The sequence below is a fragment of the Rosa chinensis genome, chromosome 1, assembly GCF_002994745.2.
Source record: "Rosa chinensis cultivar Old Blush chromosome 1, RchiOBHm-V2, whole genome shotgun sequence".
Taxonomy (NCBI): Eukaryota; Viridiplantae; Streptophyta; class Magnoliopsida; order Rosales; family Rosaceae; genus Rosa; species Rosa chinensis.
The window spans coordinates 68,354,154-68,372,185 of NC_037088.1; the positions used below are offsets into that span (position 1 = coordinate 68,354,154).

General features: G+C 40.1%; 2 protein-coding genes across 4 annotated transcripts; both read right to left on the bottom strand.

Moving 5' to 3' along the window:
• Positions 1-6,736: 6,736 nt before the first annotated feature.
• Positions 6,737-8,723, bottom strand: LOC112185746. 2 transcript variants are annotated; one of them, XM_024324070.2, is made up of 5 exons: positions 8,537-8,723; positions 8,156-8,297; positions 7,973-8,066; positions 7,206-7,286; positions 6,737-7,092 (listed from the first exon to the last, which is right to left on the bottom strand). In XM_024324070.2, the coding sequence occupies exons 1-5, from the start codon at positions 8,574-8,576 to the stop codon at positions 6,955-6,957; spliced, it is 495 nt and encodes a 164-aa protein (XP_024179838.1). In that variant the 5' UTR covers positions 8,577-8,723; the 3' UTR covers positions 6,737-6,954. The 2 variants fall into 2 exon arrangements, with proteins under 2 accessions (XP_024179838.1, XP_024179831.1); XM_024324063.2 differs by having other exon boundaries at positions 8,156-8,300; positions 8,537-8,722.
• Positions 8,724-10,604: 1,881 nt separating this feature from the next.
• On the bottom strand, positions 10,605-17,748 carry LOC112185763. Of its 2 annotated transcripts, none has more exons than XM_024324094.2 (12): positions 17,518-17,748; positions 16,172-16,781; positions 15,791-16,081; positions 15,368-15,453; positions 15,167-15,261; positions 14,776-15,069; positions 14,126-14,635; positions 13,229-13,985; positions 12,847-13,077; positions 12,612-12,736; positions 11,936-12,324; positions 10,605-11,817 (listed from the first exon to the last, which is right to left on the bottom strand). In XM_024324094.2, exons 2-12 carry the CDS (start codon positions 16,670-16,672, stop codon positions 10,921-10,923), a joined length of 4,176 nt encoding a protein of 1,391 aa, XP_024179862.1. In that variant the 5' UTR covers positions 16,673-16,781; positions 17,518-17,748; the 3' UTR covers positions 10,605-10,920. The 2 variants fall into 2 exon arrangements, with proteins under 2 accessions (XP_024179862.1, XP_024179855.1); XM_024324087.2 differs by having other exon boundaries at positions 14,776-15,075.
• Positions 17,749-18,032: the final 284 nt, after the last annotated feature.

Below are 18,032 nucleotides of genomic sequence, written 5' to 3' on the forward strand. Positions count from 1 at the left end.
CTAATGACTTGTCATATGGATGATTCACGCCAATACGAGTGTATGAATGAAGAAGACCCCAGAAGGATGTGGGTCTCACTCGAAGATAGATTTGGCAACGTCCGTGACTCCCTGCTTCCTGACCTATAAGTGAGATGACATAGCCTCCGCTTCTGTGATTTCAAGTCAGTTCTTGACTACAACTCGGAAGCACTTCGCAATAAATCCTTAATGGAATTCTGTGGTAAAGAGATCACAAATGCGATGTTGATTGAGAAGACTCTCTCTACTTTCCCCGTCTCTACATTGATGGTTGCTAAGAACTATCGAATCGATGTTACTGCAAGACGAATCACAAGGTTTCATGAGCTCATTGGAGCTATGAATGTCGCTGAAAAGCATGACAACATCCTTATGAAGAACTATAATTCGAGATCCGTGGGAACAAACCATATTCCGGAATCCAATTATAGTCGCGCCCTAAAGAGAGGGCGCCAAGAGCGAAACTCTAATTTTATGAATACATTTGGACGTTCTGATCCATATAATCACTCTACTTGGGAAGGTAATCGCCAAAATAGGTGAACACGGAACCGAAGAGGTAAACGTGGAAAGAGAGAGAGAGGCAACGCCTCTGGCCATGTTGGTGGCGCCACCAACACTAAGAGCCATCTAAATGACGCTTTTAAAACTCCTCAATCAATGGAGTTTGAGCAAAGAGATGTATGTTCTCGATGTGGAGTATCTGATCATTGGGCACACATTTGTAGAACTCGTGAAAAAATTGTCACCGCCTACAAAGCATATTGTGACGCAAGAGAAGCTCACTATATGGAACAAGAAGATCAAGAAGATGATCTAGAGTGAAGGGTTGAAGACTACAAATCTGGCTGGGATCAATAGATCACAAATTCTATTTAAGTCTTTATTTTTTCAAGAGATGTAATAGGCAATTTCCATATATTTTGTAGTAAATGCCAATGGTTTAACTTTTCTTCAAAGTAGACTGACTCAAAGTAAGAGTGATGTCTAGAAAGATTCTGAGATTAGTGGTACTTAAGCAAGCCTTGCTCCACCGACATCTCTCTACTCACCTGGTCACATTTATTTTGGAATTACCGAAAGAATTTAGACAACTACCATTGTTTTGCATTAGGTATCATTTTGGATTAGATTTTGTTTAGTCAAAGAGATAATGATGTAACTCCGTTGGCTTATGAATAAAATTTCGAGTTCTTTATGACTCAATTTTGATTCTGAGCATATGACTTTTGTGACTACAATGGTTGGGCCATCAATATTAATTCAAGGACATGGAATAGCCCAAGTTCCACTTGCCAAATGGCACCTAAATTACTGTCATAGAAACTCTTACGCTTCTAAGGCAAATCACACCTATGAATAGCCAACGGATTCCATGCGAAACGCATGTAGAGAACGGAAATGAGTTTCTTTGCAATACCTCTAATGATTGCGAACAAATACGCATTTTAGAGAAGTTTATGTGTCTCTTTAGTGGACTTTATGTCACTATTCGAGCTATTAAATCCAATAAAGTTACGAGAGAAGATCTCTTAGATTTAGACACATATTGGCTTTGTCACGACAGGATAGGTCATCCTGGTCATGATATGATGATCCGCCTACTAAAGACTTCACATGGACATCTTTTCTTTCGAGTGAAATGAAGCATGAATCAAAACTTGATTGCTGGACTAAGTGTGACAGACGTTGTTGCCTAGGGCACCGCCTCCGTCCACTACCAACCTGGGGCTGGCACAGTCCCTATCCATGACACCATGGATAGCGTCCATTATGGTGATGGCGCCCCAGGTGATGCTGCAATCACCAACTTGCTTTAAATAGCGTTTCAGACACTCAAGCCTAACCAAAATACTCATTGGTTGCTTCTAAAGCCTCTCACTCGTTTTACAAAGCTAGTTCCTTAGGGAAATTAGGACTAAGACCGTCCTATGCTAAGGAAATGAACATACTCATTCTGTTCTTACATAGAATCCATAGGGATTCTGTAGATTGATTCAACCAACTTGCGGACGCTTAAATATTTCATGATGTTGGTTGATACGCAAACACGCTGGTCACGTGTTGTGCCATTGTCCACCTATAAATGATGCTTATGCTACACTCCTAGCACATATCATATGACAACGGGCTCATTCCCCGGATGATCCTATTCAGTCAATTGGATTTGACTATGCTAGAGAGTTTACATCGAAAGACTTTCGATGGATATTGCAATGGGACTGATGTTGGACATCACATTCCCATGTACACACCCAAATGGTCTTGCGGAAACGACTACGATGGTAGTCCAGACATTGGTAATGCGCACCAATCTCCTTATATCCGCTTGGGGTGATGCAATATCGCATGCGGCTATGCTAATTTGTCTACTACCCACCGCCACTCAATGTGCCTCTGCATTATAGCTAGTGACTGGGTACAAGTATCGTACTTACGCATATTTGAGTGAGCTATTTATGTGCCAATTGCGCCGCCACAGCGCTCTATGATGGGTCCTTACAGACGAATGGGCGACTACGTTGGATTTGAGACTCCAACAATCGTCCGCCACTTAATGCCCTTGCAAGGCGATCTCATTACTGCTAGATTTTCGGGTTGTCACTTTGATGAGATAGTCTTCTCGTCGTCAGGGAGAGATAAGAACACGAATGTTCAGCAGGAACAACAGGAATTGTCGTGGCCTGTCCCTACTATGTCTTTTCTCGATCCCTGTTAAAGTGACAAGATCACACAAATATGCTGCAAACATGCCTGCAAGGAAGTACGTCCCTACGAGAGGACGTAGCGTCACCCTACAAGGAGGTAGGCATGACGCCAACGCCAAAGAGAGTGGCTCTCTGGCGTTACAAGTCATGGCCCCAGCTAGGATGCTTGGGAGACCTGTGGGTTCGAAGGACACTTTGGCACATTCCAATCCTTTGATCATCAAGACTCAAAATCTTTCTCATGAGAATCTTCCGGGTTAGGGTTATCGTTGGGGGACGCCTCAACGTTAGAACCTATTCCTGAGAATATAGAGCTCTATGAAAATTACACTAGTGTACATGAGACGTGGGATAGAAACTCCATCATAATTGATGATGTAGTTGCGCATTTCGTTGTGCATGAGTTTGTTGAGTCCGATGATGTCGAACAACGCTCCGTTGATGAATGAATGCCAACGTAGAGAAATCTAGCCTAAATGGAAAGATGCGATCCAGGTTAAGATGGATTCTCTAACGAAGAGGAAAATTTTCTGAGCCAGTAATGCCAACACCTCCTGACATAAACCTATTGACTAATGGGTCTTCATTAGAAAGTGTGATGAGAAAAAGATATGGCAAACTGGCCTTATGGCGCAAGGCTTCTCGCAAAACGCCCTGGAATCTACTACAATGAGGCATATTCTCTCGTAATGAATGTCATTGCACTCCACTACCATGTTAGTTTGGTAGTTTCCGAATAAATGAAAATGCAGCTTACAAATGTGGTCACTACGTATCTTTATAGGGATCTAGATACGAAATATACATGAAGGTTCATGGTGAACTTCATCTACCCAAGTCAAGTGGCTCTAGACCACAGAGCGCGTTTACAATAAGGTTGAAACGCTCACTAAAGTGACTACTTGATTGGGAAGGGATATGCCCACGCGTTTCTATAACAAGTTTCGGATTCTATTGCAGTTCATGTTGGACATGAACTTTATTGGAAGCTCTTGAAGAGTTAAGGGAAACCATTGAACATTTGAAATCCGAGTTTGAGATAAAGGATTTTGGGAGAACATGATTATGTCTCGGTTTGGAACTTGAGCATCGTGATGATAGATGCTTAGGCATTTTGACAAGGTCAAGCACCCCCATGATCGTCCGTAGTCTTGATCCTGAAAATGATCCTCTTCTTCGAAAGGATGATGACGAATATGTGCTAGAGGCAGAAGTGCCTTACTTAGTACAATAGGCGCATTATTGTACTTAGCTAAATGCACAAGACCGGACATCTCATTTGCAATAAGCTTGTTAGCTAAGATATAGCTCTGTGCCAACACGACGCCATTAGGATTGGTGTTAAAGATATCTTTCAGTACTTGAGATGTACGATTGATATGGGCTTGTTCTATCCCTATAGAGAGATGATGGATTTGGACACATCACACACCAAGAACGCCGCCAACACTGGCCTGCGTCCACTATCCCCATCCCAAAACGTCATAAGTATTTTGGAAGGTTTTGCTGATGTTGGGTATCTCTCTTACCCATACAAAGGTCATTCTCAAACCGGTTAAGTGTTCACCATGGGAAAAGACCGTGATATCTTGGAGGTCTACAAAACAGACCTTAGTCGCTATATCTTCGAATAATGCAGAGATTGTTGCTCTTCACGAAGTGGTTTGTGAATGTATATGGATTGGATCCATAATTGCACATGTTCGAACAATTGTGGTTTGAAGTTTACCACAGATGAGCCTACGAGCATATAGGATAATGCTGCTTGTTTTGAAGCAAGGCTACATCAAAAGTGAACCTCCTCAAGATCAAAGTGAACTAGGTTCCATCTGAGGACAGTGCAGCAGGCTTGCTCACTAAGTCATTGCCTAAATTCCACTTTCGAGAAACATGTTGGTAGCATTGTCTGCGGAAGTTATCCGAACTCCAATGACCGTAGTCGTCAGGGGGAGATGCAGACATCAGGGGGAGGTGTCTACATGTATGGTCTCGAAACGTGAAGGTGTGTTGTGCTCTTTTTCCCCTTCGACCAAGGTTATTTTTGTCTTACTGGGTTTTTGTTACTCGGCAAGGCTTTTAATGAGGCAACGAGAGGAGCACCACGTTTGGGTGACACAAAGGGCAGTGTTCAAGTAAATCCAGAATATGTGCTGGTCCAAACTCGAGGTTACTTGCTCTGTTGAAATATGATTTATATTAGAGATATTCTCATAGAATCTTAGGAGATATATCCAATCAATGTACGATTATGTTTCCATGTACAAATCTATCTCTATGCTTATAATCCTCTATATAAAGAGGCCCCTATTATCAATGAAAGTACGACTCAATTCTCTCCAAATTCAGTTTTCCTAAAACAAAAATATGGAAAACTAACGACCTTAAGTTATTTAATAGGGTTAATTACATATAAGTGCATATTTGAATGTTCTTTTAGCCATAAGGCCACCAACTATTTTTTTCCCTCATAAGGCCACTAGAATAAAAAAGGTATTAAATTTTGGATATAAAAATTAATATATTTACATAAATGCCACTAGAGTAAAAAGTTAACAATCATCATTTATACCCTAAACCCTAAACCCTAAACCCAACAAAAATAAAAACCCTAAACCCTACCCTAACCCCAAACCCTAAACCCTACCCTAAACCCAACAAAAATAAAACCCTAAACCCTAAACCCTAAACCCTAAACCCTAAAACCCTAAACCCTAACCCTACCCTACCCTAAACCCTAAACCCTAAAATAAAACCCTAAACCCTAAACCCTAAACCCTAAACCCTAAACCCTAAACCCTAAAACTCTAAACCCTAAAATAAAACCCTAAACCCTGTGCTTGGAACGCTGAGACCTCTCGCCGTTCAGGTCGTACCTTAGGTTGATAAAGAAACCAGGCGGTTAGTTTTCTTAGGTAGAAGGGTAAAATGGACAAAGAAAAAATAATTTAAAGAGGCAAGTGGCCTTATTTGCACAAAACAATTTAGGTGGCCTTATGGCTAATATAAGTTTCAAAATGACACTTGTTTGTAATTTTCTATATTTAGTATTACATGACTCGAAACAATTAACTAGTAATTTGTCTAAGACTCAGATGGTGTAGATCAATACTAGCCGAAAGAATGACTGGCACATAAAACATCAAATGCTCAAGGGATATCTCCAGGCTCCAGCCTAGTCCCAACCCAAAATGTTTAGAGAATGAATTAGGGTTTGCGACCAGAGGTCCAAGCTCAACATCCTCATCTCTGCATCTCAAGACGCCCGTCACCGCGTAAAGGACTAGCTCCAAAAGACTTTCCGCCAACCACCTCTGGCGGACAGCCTCGTCCCTCGGCCATAGAGAAATGATAAAAAGAAAACTCGCCTTTGGAATTGAATTGAGATCAAACTACACGAACATCACCCACTCTGCACATGCATCGCTGCCACAGAGTCAGAACCCAGAACACCAAGCCGCCAAAGTCGAGATCGGAGGAAACTATGAAAGTAGCCAAGCCCTCCACCGCGAAACCAAATGCATGCGGAGGATGCCGCACAAAGCACATGGAAGAGAGGCTAGATCATTGCCCTCTTCCGCGAAAAAACCATAAGATCAAAACCCGTGAAAGCAGTCCTGTCCTACCTTTAAAAATGCGGCACATAACGATGCTTTGTTGGCCAGAGCGAGGCAGAACCTGAACAGGTTAATGATCTAGCCTATGCTCTCAAAACCCTACGGGTTGAGTCTCTCTCCAGTCCCAGTGCATTTTTTCTACAATCCTAGCCAATTTAATTTGGACACCAAAAACCCAAAATTGATGGAACTCAAGAAAATATAAATAAAATAGACCTGATTTTGATTGAATATCAGATTCATTCATTACATCCGGAAAACCAATGGCTCTGCCCCCTGAGGGATGTAAACATGACTTATGTCCAACTGTCCAAGGATCAATATTAACATCCATTCCATTAGTTGTCATTCAATTCAGCTCAGGAGAAATCTGAACCAGGAGACTTTATCCCAGGACCAACTACTGGCAAAAGGGTAGAACTCACATTTATTAATCCACGAACTTGTAACCCAAAACTATGAACAATATGACAGATTTAACAAAACCGAACTGTTGAAACAAACATAAAAATACTATCGCAAGAACACATAGTTATGCGTCCAAATTTCAAATACATGTGGGCTTTCAAGATTTAAAGTCCTTAAATAGCAACCAGAGAGTGAAACGAATCTCACATGGTAGCTTCTACTTCGGGATCACTTTGGACTGGCGCCGCGGGCGCATTGTTCCCACCTCTCAAGCGGGAAGAGACATTGTCAATGGCTGAATTGAGCTGGCTTATTTTTGCATTCAAGGTCTGCCTGGTCTTCTGCATACCGGAAAAAAGGAAAAGAATTGATCAGTGAGCTATTCTTCTTCCCAGAAAGTCAATTTTAAAACAGATAAATCGCATCTCCAAAAGTGGAAGAAGTGCCCAGTTACCTCTAAACCTTCGTCATAATATATTGGTCTCCTGGCCTTACGAAATCCATATTCATCTTCATTGAGGAGGGATCTTCTGATCTGCATAAGAAAAAAGTGCAAACCAGGATCAAAACCTAAATGAAATGACAGATAATTTAAGACAGTATAAAGAAAATGGGCACTATAGACAGGCGACAGTAATTTGAGATTCAAGGAGAACATAGTTTGAGCACAAATGTTTTCCATCCATATAGAGCAGGTGAAATCTGAATTCAATGTGAGAATGAGGACTAAAGTCGAATGTTAAATGACAAAAAAAAAAATCCAGTAAGACTGACCATCCGATGAAATAAGCAACAAAATCTCGTAGAAGGGGTAGGAAAAATTGAAATGGATAATGGCATGCTCCAACAGACAAAAAAAGAAGTAGAGTTAAGCATCAAATAGAATGGTCAGGAAACGCTACAAAATAAAGTTTATCAATTCTTACTTTGTGTCCTGAAACTGTATTACAGCTGAAAAGTGACTAAACCGCAAGACACAATCTCAGAGTCCTTTGTGATAAAGACTCAGGATCCTTTCATATCATTAAGCAGGCATAAAATAGATTATCATGGCGTGTCTAGATGTTGAGTCTGTGGGAAAGTGTATACTTGGGAAAATATGCTTTGAGATCACAAGTAAGATCTCTGGATATGAGTATGATCAACGCAATCATATATGATGAACACAAGTAGTAAAACATATTGAACACTGAAGCAAGGAAGATTAATATATATATATACCTGTGGAGCAAAAACATAAGCTAAAGTTCCAAACACAGCACCTCCGACCAGGAAACCAGCAAGAAAATCAGCACCTCCACCTCTATTACCATCACTGCTTATAAATTGGAAACTGATTATGAGTCAACGTTGATCTCACACAAGATATGGATATGGATATGGATATGGCTATGGAAGAGCTACCTATACTCAGCACGAACACAGAAATTACGGTTGTTTCGCAATTGAACCGAGTTTCTCCGGCTCTGGCTCTGTGCGGTGAGTTTTACTGATTCCGACTTGCCGGACAACCAAATCTCACGCGCTTTCAGCTGAGATCCGCTGCCTACTAATATTAAGCAAACACCTAATTAATTTACATCTCTTTAACTATGAACTAGGTAGAACGACATGCAAATACCAATTCACACAGCATATTCCAAATCCAGAATCCAATTCATCACACAGTTACATAATATTTGGAATGAATCATCACAGCAAGCAACTGGTTATTGTAAATGAAATTGAAGTTCCCAAGCGATCGAACACCAAAGACGGAGACGGCGGGGTTCAGTCAAGTCTTACCTGAGAATGAAGTGGTTAGAGGAGCCGAGCAGATCGCCATTCTTTCTAGAGAAAGAGAGAGCGTGAGTGACTAAGAACTCAGAACTGAGAACAAGCAGATGAAAGGCGATGAAAACTATTTCGCTAATCCCTGGAAATGAAATGGTTCCCTTGTACGCATAACATGGTTATTTCCCTGATTACCCCATAACGTAGTTTTAATTTTCATTTCCCTAACTCTACCCCCTAATGCTTTGGGTTTAAAGTTTAAACCATTTATCTCAAAAAAAAAATTTTGAATTTTGTGGTTGGTATAATACGGCTAATCACAAAGTGGTACGTCCTTCTCACACAATAAGTCAATAACCACTAATGTATAAACAGAAAAATAATTTAATTATTGTGATACAGAACAAAATAATTTAAGTAGCAAACTAAACTATAATTGTCCAAAAAGAATGTCATAATATAAAATATTACAAAGGACAATATGGGAAACTAATAGCCCAAGTGTATTGATTATTATAGTCTTTTTTTCTTTTCGTTTTTTTGGTCTGATTGATTATTATAGTCATTCCTATAGTCTGCCATAGGTTTTTCCGCCCCCCAACACTCTACTTTGGACTCTCCTCCTCTCTCCATTTCCATTTTATAACTATTATTCTGTTACTTTTTTAGGTGTTTGCCTTCCTACTGACTACTTTTTTCACCGTATAAGTTTTTTATTTATTAAAAAGTTAAAATATTATAATATAAAATTACAATACAATACAATATATATTGAAAATTACAATATGTTTTTCCTTATTACACCCTACAAAATACGTACTTAAACTTCATCCTTAATCTCTTCCTGCAAGTCCACGATCGACGATGCCGCAATCACAACCTACACACTAGGACTGGGTTTGGTTCGGTACAGGAGATGCAGGCCCAAAACCAGCTACCGTACCGGACTAGTTTGGTACACAAAGTCTTCTCCCATTTTCGGCCACAGAAGTCAGTATACCGAGAGGCTCGGTTGGTATCAACCGGTGGGGCCTTCAACCGAATTTTTAACAAGAGTGAAAGAGTTGAAGAATCACTGAATCCAAAACCCAGAAATTGAGCTTGAAGAATCACGAAAGCTTCGAGGTTGAAGAATTACCGAGCTTGAACCTTGAAATCGAACCCAAAATTTATATTTTGCAACTAAAAAGTGAAAAACCCAGAAATTGTGAGATTGTGAGAGTCAGAAATTCGATTGAAATACTAAAAACTAGAAATTCAACTTACCACTTTTGCTACTAAACCCAGAAACCCAGAGTCATGGGAGGGCTGGAGAGCTGGAAGACTGGAAGTCCAGTTTAACCAGAGCTCCTGAAATCCCATCATGGCTGGAGAGAGGCTAAGAATCAAGGGCTCGTGCCACAGAGAGAGAGCGAGAGGGGGGGGGGGGGGGGGGAGACGGTATTTCTTTAAAGAGTTTGAGAGGCTCAGAGAAGAGAGAAGAATAAAAAACTAAAAAAATATGAGTAATTAACTAATTATACATGAGTTCGATATGGTTCGGTGTACCGTGTGTATATGAAAATTGAAACCATTACCGTACCGTGTATGTGGAGTCGGTACGATTGTACCGTACCAAGAGTTCAGTTATCGACAGTGTCAGTTACCAACTTCTTTGGTTCGGCTTGAATTCGGTTGGTTGGTTTGTCTTGGCTGAAAATGCCAGCCCTACTACATAGTCCATAGCCTCAATTATCATTGCCAACACCAAGACCACCGCCAGTTCTAACAAAGCAAACCACATCCCCAAAAGGAACACCGCACTGGTGACAAGGCCACCATGCCCAATCATCCGGACCCAGACACGGAGCCGCCGCCTCTTCATCGCCAGCCCCACCACCAAAAGATAAAGCGGCCAAAGCCACCACATCAAGATGCACAAGCTCCACCACTGCGAGCAAGCCGAGTTACTGCTCGACCTCTCTCCAGAGAAACCCTCACCATTCCACCACCACTTGGGGCGGCGAATCCAAATACATGCTCGGAACGGTTTTGCGGTTAGTACGGCGGTAGTGGAGATAATAAGAAAAATAAATAAATAGAAGGCTCCAAACATGTTCTTTATGGTAATTTAAATTCTAATGGATACCAATTAACCTCAAATCTTAAAAGTTGGCGTCACGTTGTTTAGCCTAGTGACATTCGGCTTCCATTCTCTTATATGTACAAACAGCCGTTATAATAACATACTCAGAAACCAGAGAGACAAAACACTAACAAAATGGGAGCATAATAAAGAAAACTGTGAGTATCCTATAGGAGATATGAACAAAGGAAATGGAGGTTTCTGGCTCCCGAGCAAGGTCATCGACATGCAGAGTCACACTAGGATACATGGTGCAAAATTCACTGTCCTTCTATTTTTCTGGAAAGCGCCCAAACAGAAGCAGTGATGTATTCACGTGGTGCCTTTCAGGCAGAAGTTGCTCAGATTTTGTAACAGGTTTCACAGGTTGTTCCTTGTCTGGGAAGGGGAAAGAAAGCGAGAGTGAAAGTGAAGCAGAGACATCATCCTCTTTCTCACCAAGTGTTTTTACTAAAGACCTATCCTGGTTATCTCTCTCACCACCTAACCCGACAAAGAAAGGCAGATTTCCCTTACTTGGTGGTTTTGTTTCTGCCCTGAGAGCAAGCTCGAGACTTGGAAACCCGTCAGACTTATCCTCATTTCCTGACGAGAAATTTTTCCATGGCAGAGAGTTGTTGTCCATCTGAAAATCCTGGACATTCCTTGATTCCACAGGAAAGAAGTGCCTTTCAGTAGTTCCCAAGTCCTCTGGAATAACTTTTTCATCACATGCTTCAGGACAATTCATCTCCTCTTCTGAAGTAGAAAGAACAGACTTTGAAGTACTAAAACCATGTAGTTCACTAGTATCTAGTTTTGGCTTCTTACTATCACTCTGTCCATCTCTTTGCATAGTATTCACAACATTCCATGGCATTTCTTGATTTGTGGTGGAAGAAGCTGCTGGCTCTGACAGATCTATATGGGGATGTATTCTATTATTAGACTGACAAGAGTTGACTCTTGTTGTCAAGTCTCTCACAAAAGCTGTTTCCATTTCTTTAGATCCATCCTCTCTCTTCAGCTCCTTCACTTGTTTAAATTCATCCCTGTCTATTTTCACTTTTTCCAAAATCACCTCCTCATCACCTCCTGGGATACCAACCATGTTCTTTCTATCTGCAATTCTCTGCATACCAACAGGCCCTACGGTGTCTAGTCTGCTCTCTCGAAGGCAAACTTCTTGCTGCAGAACATGAAAGAACATCAAAACAGATAACAACGCTTCATTAATCACATAGAATACCCCATGTCACAGAGAGACTTTATCAAGGCCATATGCATTCTGGAAAAATAAACATTACCAGTGAAGGAGTGGTGCGTTTAACTCCTCCAGACAAGCCTGCATTGTTTGTTGTGTATTCGGAGTCAACCCTACTATCCTGTAGCACCAAGTTCTCTTTTGAACCAAAACACATCTCTTCCGGATACGTATCTTTGCTCTCAAGATCCTTGCTAACCGTAAGAACCACAGGCTCTGGGGACTTGGATGCAGAGGCTGCACCAGACAACCTGTCAGCTGCACCTATATGCTCGGGAACGTGCAGGTTCTTGGATAAAGCCATCACAGTGGGAGTGTCATTGTCCAATGAGACATCATTCAAGCCAGGAACATCTAATTTTCTAGTAGAATCTATGTAATGCACCCTTGTCTCCCTGAACACACCCCATAAGAAATAAAGCATATTCCAACCTGCCAATAACAGATGAATGAGCAGATGATATAACTCTATAGCCCAAACACTTGGGACAGGACCAACAATTTCATCAAGCTGAAAAATGACAGCCAACAAATTAAAAGAAGATGCAATCATTTACAATATTATTGCCTATTTCTATATATGCTCCCTAAGAATATCAGCATGCTCGATTATGTGTGAAGCTACATATCACTGTGATCCTCAACTTGCACACAGAGTCCTATCAGACATACTGGTTCGCAGTATACATCTAGCACAATAAAAGTTCACAATTCCTTACGTTGTGATTTCTCAGGAAGCTGATTTGAAGGGAGTATCAGAAGTTCAACCCCACCAAACCTTCCTTTGAGGGCTAAATCATTCTTGATCATTGCATCTATAAGGATCTTGTAGTTCCTTTCATAACTGCATTGCAAGCAAAAAGTTGAGAAATTGCATAATAACCAATAAAGAGAATAGTACAATATAGGAAATTATATATGGTGTGAAACACAAAATGGATGTGTATCCTTTACCTCTCAAGATCTTTGGCAAAGAAGTAAAGTGCTATATTGTCCTCTCTAACACCACTTTGATGAAATTGTGCTGGCCATACACATAAACGAGGTACTTCTTTCAGAGGAACTTTGTGCGGAAATTTGTTCACCACTTCAAGTACTTTTGGTGATGCACAAGTCGATAAATGAGCTTGAATGCCACCGCATAGATCCAGAATATTTCCACCTCTTTGCAGTTCAAAGCTGCCCCTGCACAAAAAATAAGAGAAGACTATAAGTTAAGACACTGTCAAGACACAATATACAGAAAGCAAAAAGGCAAATAACACCAAAAAGGCAAGGATAGATAGAGTAGGAAGCAGACAATATTAATAACTAATAAATAGCAAGAGAATCCTACTGCCAGATGTATTCATATTCTGGAATGGCTGTTGTCTTCATAAGAACAGACATCCCCACTGAAGCCTGTCTCTGCAAATCTCTCATTGTTGACTTCCCAAAAGAAGGAAGAACAGAACCAGAGTCTACCACCCTGGAAGGAATCACAGAATTAGCGGGCTGTAATGTATTCTTGTAGAAATCGGAAGTAGAACTCCCAGGAATTGCTTCTCCATCATGTGATCCTTCAGTATATGTGTTATTATTCAACATATTTGATACAAACTCTGGAGAAGCTACTTCAGAACTTGATTCCATGTTGGATGCGGACAATTCATCAGATTGATCTGGCAATGTTTTCTTTTTGTATATTTCAGGCTTTCTAAGCAAAGCTGCGTGAATTGCATCTTTCAACCTACTATCTCTTGGCACCTCCTCCCTGTAACTTCTTGGAGAAGAAACATCAGTAACACTAGCCTGTGAAATCCCGCTTTTGCAAGATTCAGCAGTATGACCAATCTCCTTACAAATTGAACAGAAAAGACTTTTTGAACTAGCTGCAACAATCGGCCTACTGCGAACAGAGGTCTCCCTGGTTTTATCAGTCTGATTTGTCATTTCCCATGATCGAAGTGTATCTTCTAATTTCCCTTCATCATCAGCAGGTAATTTCTCAACAGGCTGAGAATAGCTGGATAAAGGTTCATTGTTAGAGATAACTTGGTTCGACTTTTCTTCAGAAGCAGCACTACACATTCCACTAATAGGTGAAGAACCACCTGCAGTAGCAAATACATAGACGAGATCTTTAAGTAACACTATTTGGTTTAGAGGTACGTATATAGAAAACTAGTCAACGAACAGCATACAGACATAAGACAAGCATTAACTTAATTCCTCCACCAAGGCAAGTAGTTACCTGGAGAACTTTGAGTTTCAACACCTTTACGAGTTAGACTACTTATTGCTTTTGATGACGTATTTAATTTTCCATCAGATAGCTGAGCCTTATGCTCTCGAAGGTTGCTCACAGATGAAAGCAAACTGGTATCACCACGGGATGCTTGGTCAACCTTAGGTGTTGAAACAATAGCACTTGATGTTATCAAACTAACTGGAGGACGTTCTAGTTTAGACAAATTTTTTCTTTCAACTGTGCTCCGCTCTTTTAGTTGTTTCATTCCTTTTAGATCTTGAAGAGGGTTAAATTTTGATGAAAGCATTTTAACTTTTGAATCGGACACATTGGAACGCCCCGAGTCAGGAGATCTGAATGACACAGATTTGCCCATCATTCTGGCTGTCCTCTCCTTCATATCAAGAGTACCATGCTCTTTAGACCCCTTCTGCTTCTGAGGAACAATGTTGTCTACAAGTTTAACCTTTGCTTTGGTATACATGTTGAAGGAATTTGACTTTAACAAGGCACCTACAAGTAGACGTATTATACGATGAAATACTCTAAATTAGTATGGAACTTCAGAAATAAAAAAATAACAAATAAATTAATAGGACAAACAAGGAAAATAAGAATTAACATACATATACCAGGAACCAAAAGCTACTCACCCTTCGCTGTGTGAAGCCGAGGACCGGTTGTTGGAGAGCGTGTAGCTTCTGATACATCATTAGTGGACAGAGAAGTCTGATAAGCGGACTTCAACTTATCCTTATCCATACTCTTGAATGAAGACTCACGTGATAATGCAACTGTTCTCTTAGGGCTGGGCGGCTTTGGTGATCCCACCCGAGTCTCAAGAGTCTGCCTTTTAGAAGGAGGAGCCGCTTCTGTATTGTCTGCACGTCTCTTATTAGAGAGCTGGGTACTCAAGATGGCTTTCTTCATTCTGTTTCCATCTAAATCTGTACCTTCAGAATTCCAATACAGAAAAACACATTACATTTCACAAAGAACAGCAAGTTGGCATCCATATCCAGAAAGCTAATTAAATTGCTTTACCTTGCTTCTGGTTTTCAGTTTGCTCAGTGAACTTGCATTCCTCACACAACCAGTCACCTTTAGGAACTCTCCGAAGCATTTTTCGCATGCAATAGCTGATTTAAGGAACAACAATGTTACACATCTTGAACACAGGCACAGATTCAACATAAAATATCACCAATAAAACCTGAGAACAGAGAAACGCGCAAAGGCTCTTACATGTGTTCTGCACCATCGCTGCATCTACTACAAGTGGCAAGTGATTCTTCACGACCTGCGTCCCCACAAATATCACATACCTTTACCTGTTTACAAGTCCCATACAGAAAAGGAAAACACTTTAGTTTTTTAGGTAATGAATACTGAGAGGGATGCTTCCATACACTAACAAACACTAAGAGGGATGCTTCCATGTGCTAACAAAGCTACATAGTAGCTTGCTGAAGATTTTCTCATAAGATGCTAGTCAACATTAAAGAATGGAAGTGTCACACTAGGCTTCTAGCTGAAAGGATATATAGGCGGTTTGAGAAGGCAGAAAAAAAGAAGTCAGGAGGGGTTTTGAATTCAAGTCCAAGAAGACAAAACCAAAGGTTCCATGCAGAAGATACATGTGGATTCTGTTGGGAACAAAAAACTTACATCATGCTCCACAATATCAGATTCATCACTGTCATCACCATTGACGGATTGCAAAGGCTGCATAGCAGCTGCGCCAACCACCTGACTAGACTTAATATCCTGTTCACCATGATCTGAAAATTTCAAAGCTTCCTGTTTTGAGTCTTGGCCATCATCACTGGTCTCTGCTTCAAACTTTGGACAAATTTTTGTAGAGGCCTCCAAACCTTTATAAGATGCAAATTTCTGGCTAGTAATTGCTTCTTTTGTTAATGATGAGTCCATAAGTCCAGAGAATTCTGGCACTCTCTCCTGCATATGAAATGATCACTTCCTACATGATTAAAAGTGCATTAAAGAAAAGACAATTAACGATTCAACGGTGGGAGAATTATTCAGAACCTTCGATCTGCCACTGCCAGAACTTGGATTTTTCAAATGAGGAATCTCCAAGAAGACTGAATTGGGTGGCTTTCCAAATTCTTCAGGGCCTACACTACCGACTGAAGCTAAACTACAAGCAAGGTTCTTCCTCTCTACATTCCTGTTATGATTACTGAATGCTGTATTTGTATCATTCGCTTTACTTACACATGATATGTTATCCTCATGAACTTGAACAACTTTAGAATCAATGTATGTATTTGGAAGTTTCTCAACACCTTCTAAATCATCAGAAGTATTAGAAAACCTTAGGGGTGCTCTGCTTTCAGCATTTTCAGACAAAGAATCATAACTCGAATTGACACTAAGTAGGTTACTTGTCTCACTGGTGGTATGCTGTAAACTGTCACATGCCTTGCTCTTGAAAGAAGACAAATTATCACTCACATTGACAGAATACTGATTCGCCCCGCTAACATGACAGGTTTCATCAGAAACTTCAACAGCCTTTGACCCCATAAGAGCTCCACTAAGATGCAGAAAAGCACAGGGAAGAACAGCACAAAGTGTATCCCCCAGAGTCGCCTCTCATATGAAGAATGCTTTCTTTAACAGATACAGATAGCACCTGATATATACAACACATTAATAACGATGGAGAAGAACTTTTTCTAAAATCTATAATTTATCATCTATTAAGAACTCACTCCAGAAGAGAAATGTGACAGAGCTTTTGTTCTATATTTTCAATTCTTGTCCTAAAAATGTATAAACTACAACTATATTGAACAGGAATGAAATTGTTAACTTCATGAAAACGCATACATTCATGAGGTTTACTAAAACATTGGAAGTAGTGAAGAAAAAAAGAAAAAGAAAAAAAAGTTGTAAAACGTTGGTAATTTACACAAACAGTCACGGCTAGTCTCCAGACAGATGGCCAAGTCCCACCATTCAAACAAAGAACCTAACATTCTTCCTTAATAGTTAACAAAAACAACCTAAGCATGGAAGTTTCATTTGCCTATTTCTGATTACATATTGTTTAATGATGAGTGGTCATTGAACAAGCTGTTGCATGCGATTAACTCTAGTTTAATCTAATAGGAGACATCAAACTTAGACTAATTCCAAATTCCAGTAGGTAATTATGAAATACAGCCTGAACTGACATCACTGCCGGAAAGGCAAAAGGGAAGCAACCAAACCCAGAATAATAATAACAGATAAGGCAAATTCCTCAAGACCTAAAAACCCTAGCGATGAAAAATTGAGACGATTGGACATGAATTGAGATGAGTAATTGGATCATACAAAATAATAATAATAATAATACGAAAAAAGGGAAGCGAAGAGGGAATTACGTGGCTCTGGTTTCGTAACAATCTGCGCAAGGCTGATCGAGAGAGACTGCTCGTTGGAGACAATCGTCGGTCCAATCCTAAATCCTTTTTTATCGAATCAATCAAAACGCGCTTGCAGGAATCTCTCCCTTGTCTATCCCACAAATTCAATCGACTTGAATATAAAAGCCCTATCTTTCCCAGCAAGAGGGTCCCAAATGTAGCTTTCAGGCAAGAACCACATGAACATGTGCTATATACTACACGCAATACAGGATCTGATTTTCTTCTTTTCTTTTTTTTTTCTTTTTCTCATATTAGGTCAATTAAAACAATTTAGAGTTTCTATTTTTATTCCCGAAAATTTTTATTTTTTGGTGGGTTTCTATTTTTTATTCTTTTTTATTTTCACCAGAGAATGGGACCTAATTGGTTTTTCTTTTTCTTTTTTTGAATTAAAACTCATATATTCATCTCAAGTAATGACAGACAAGAAAGTATGGTAATAGTCACGGAGGTATATAGACAATAGGTTC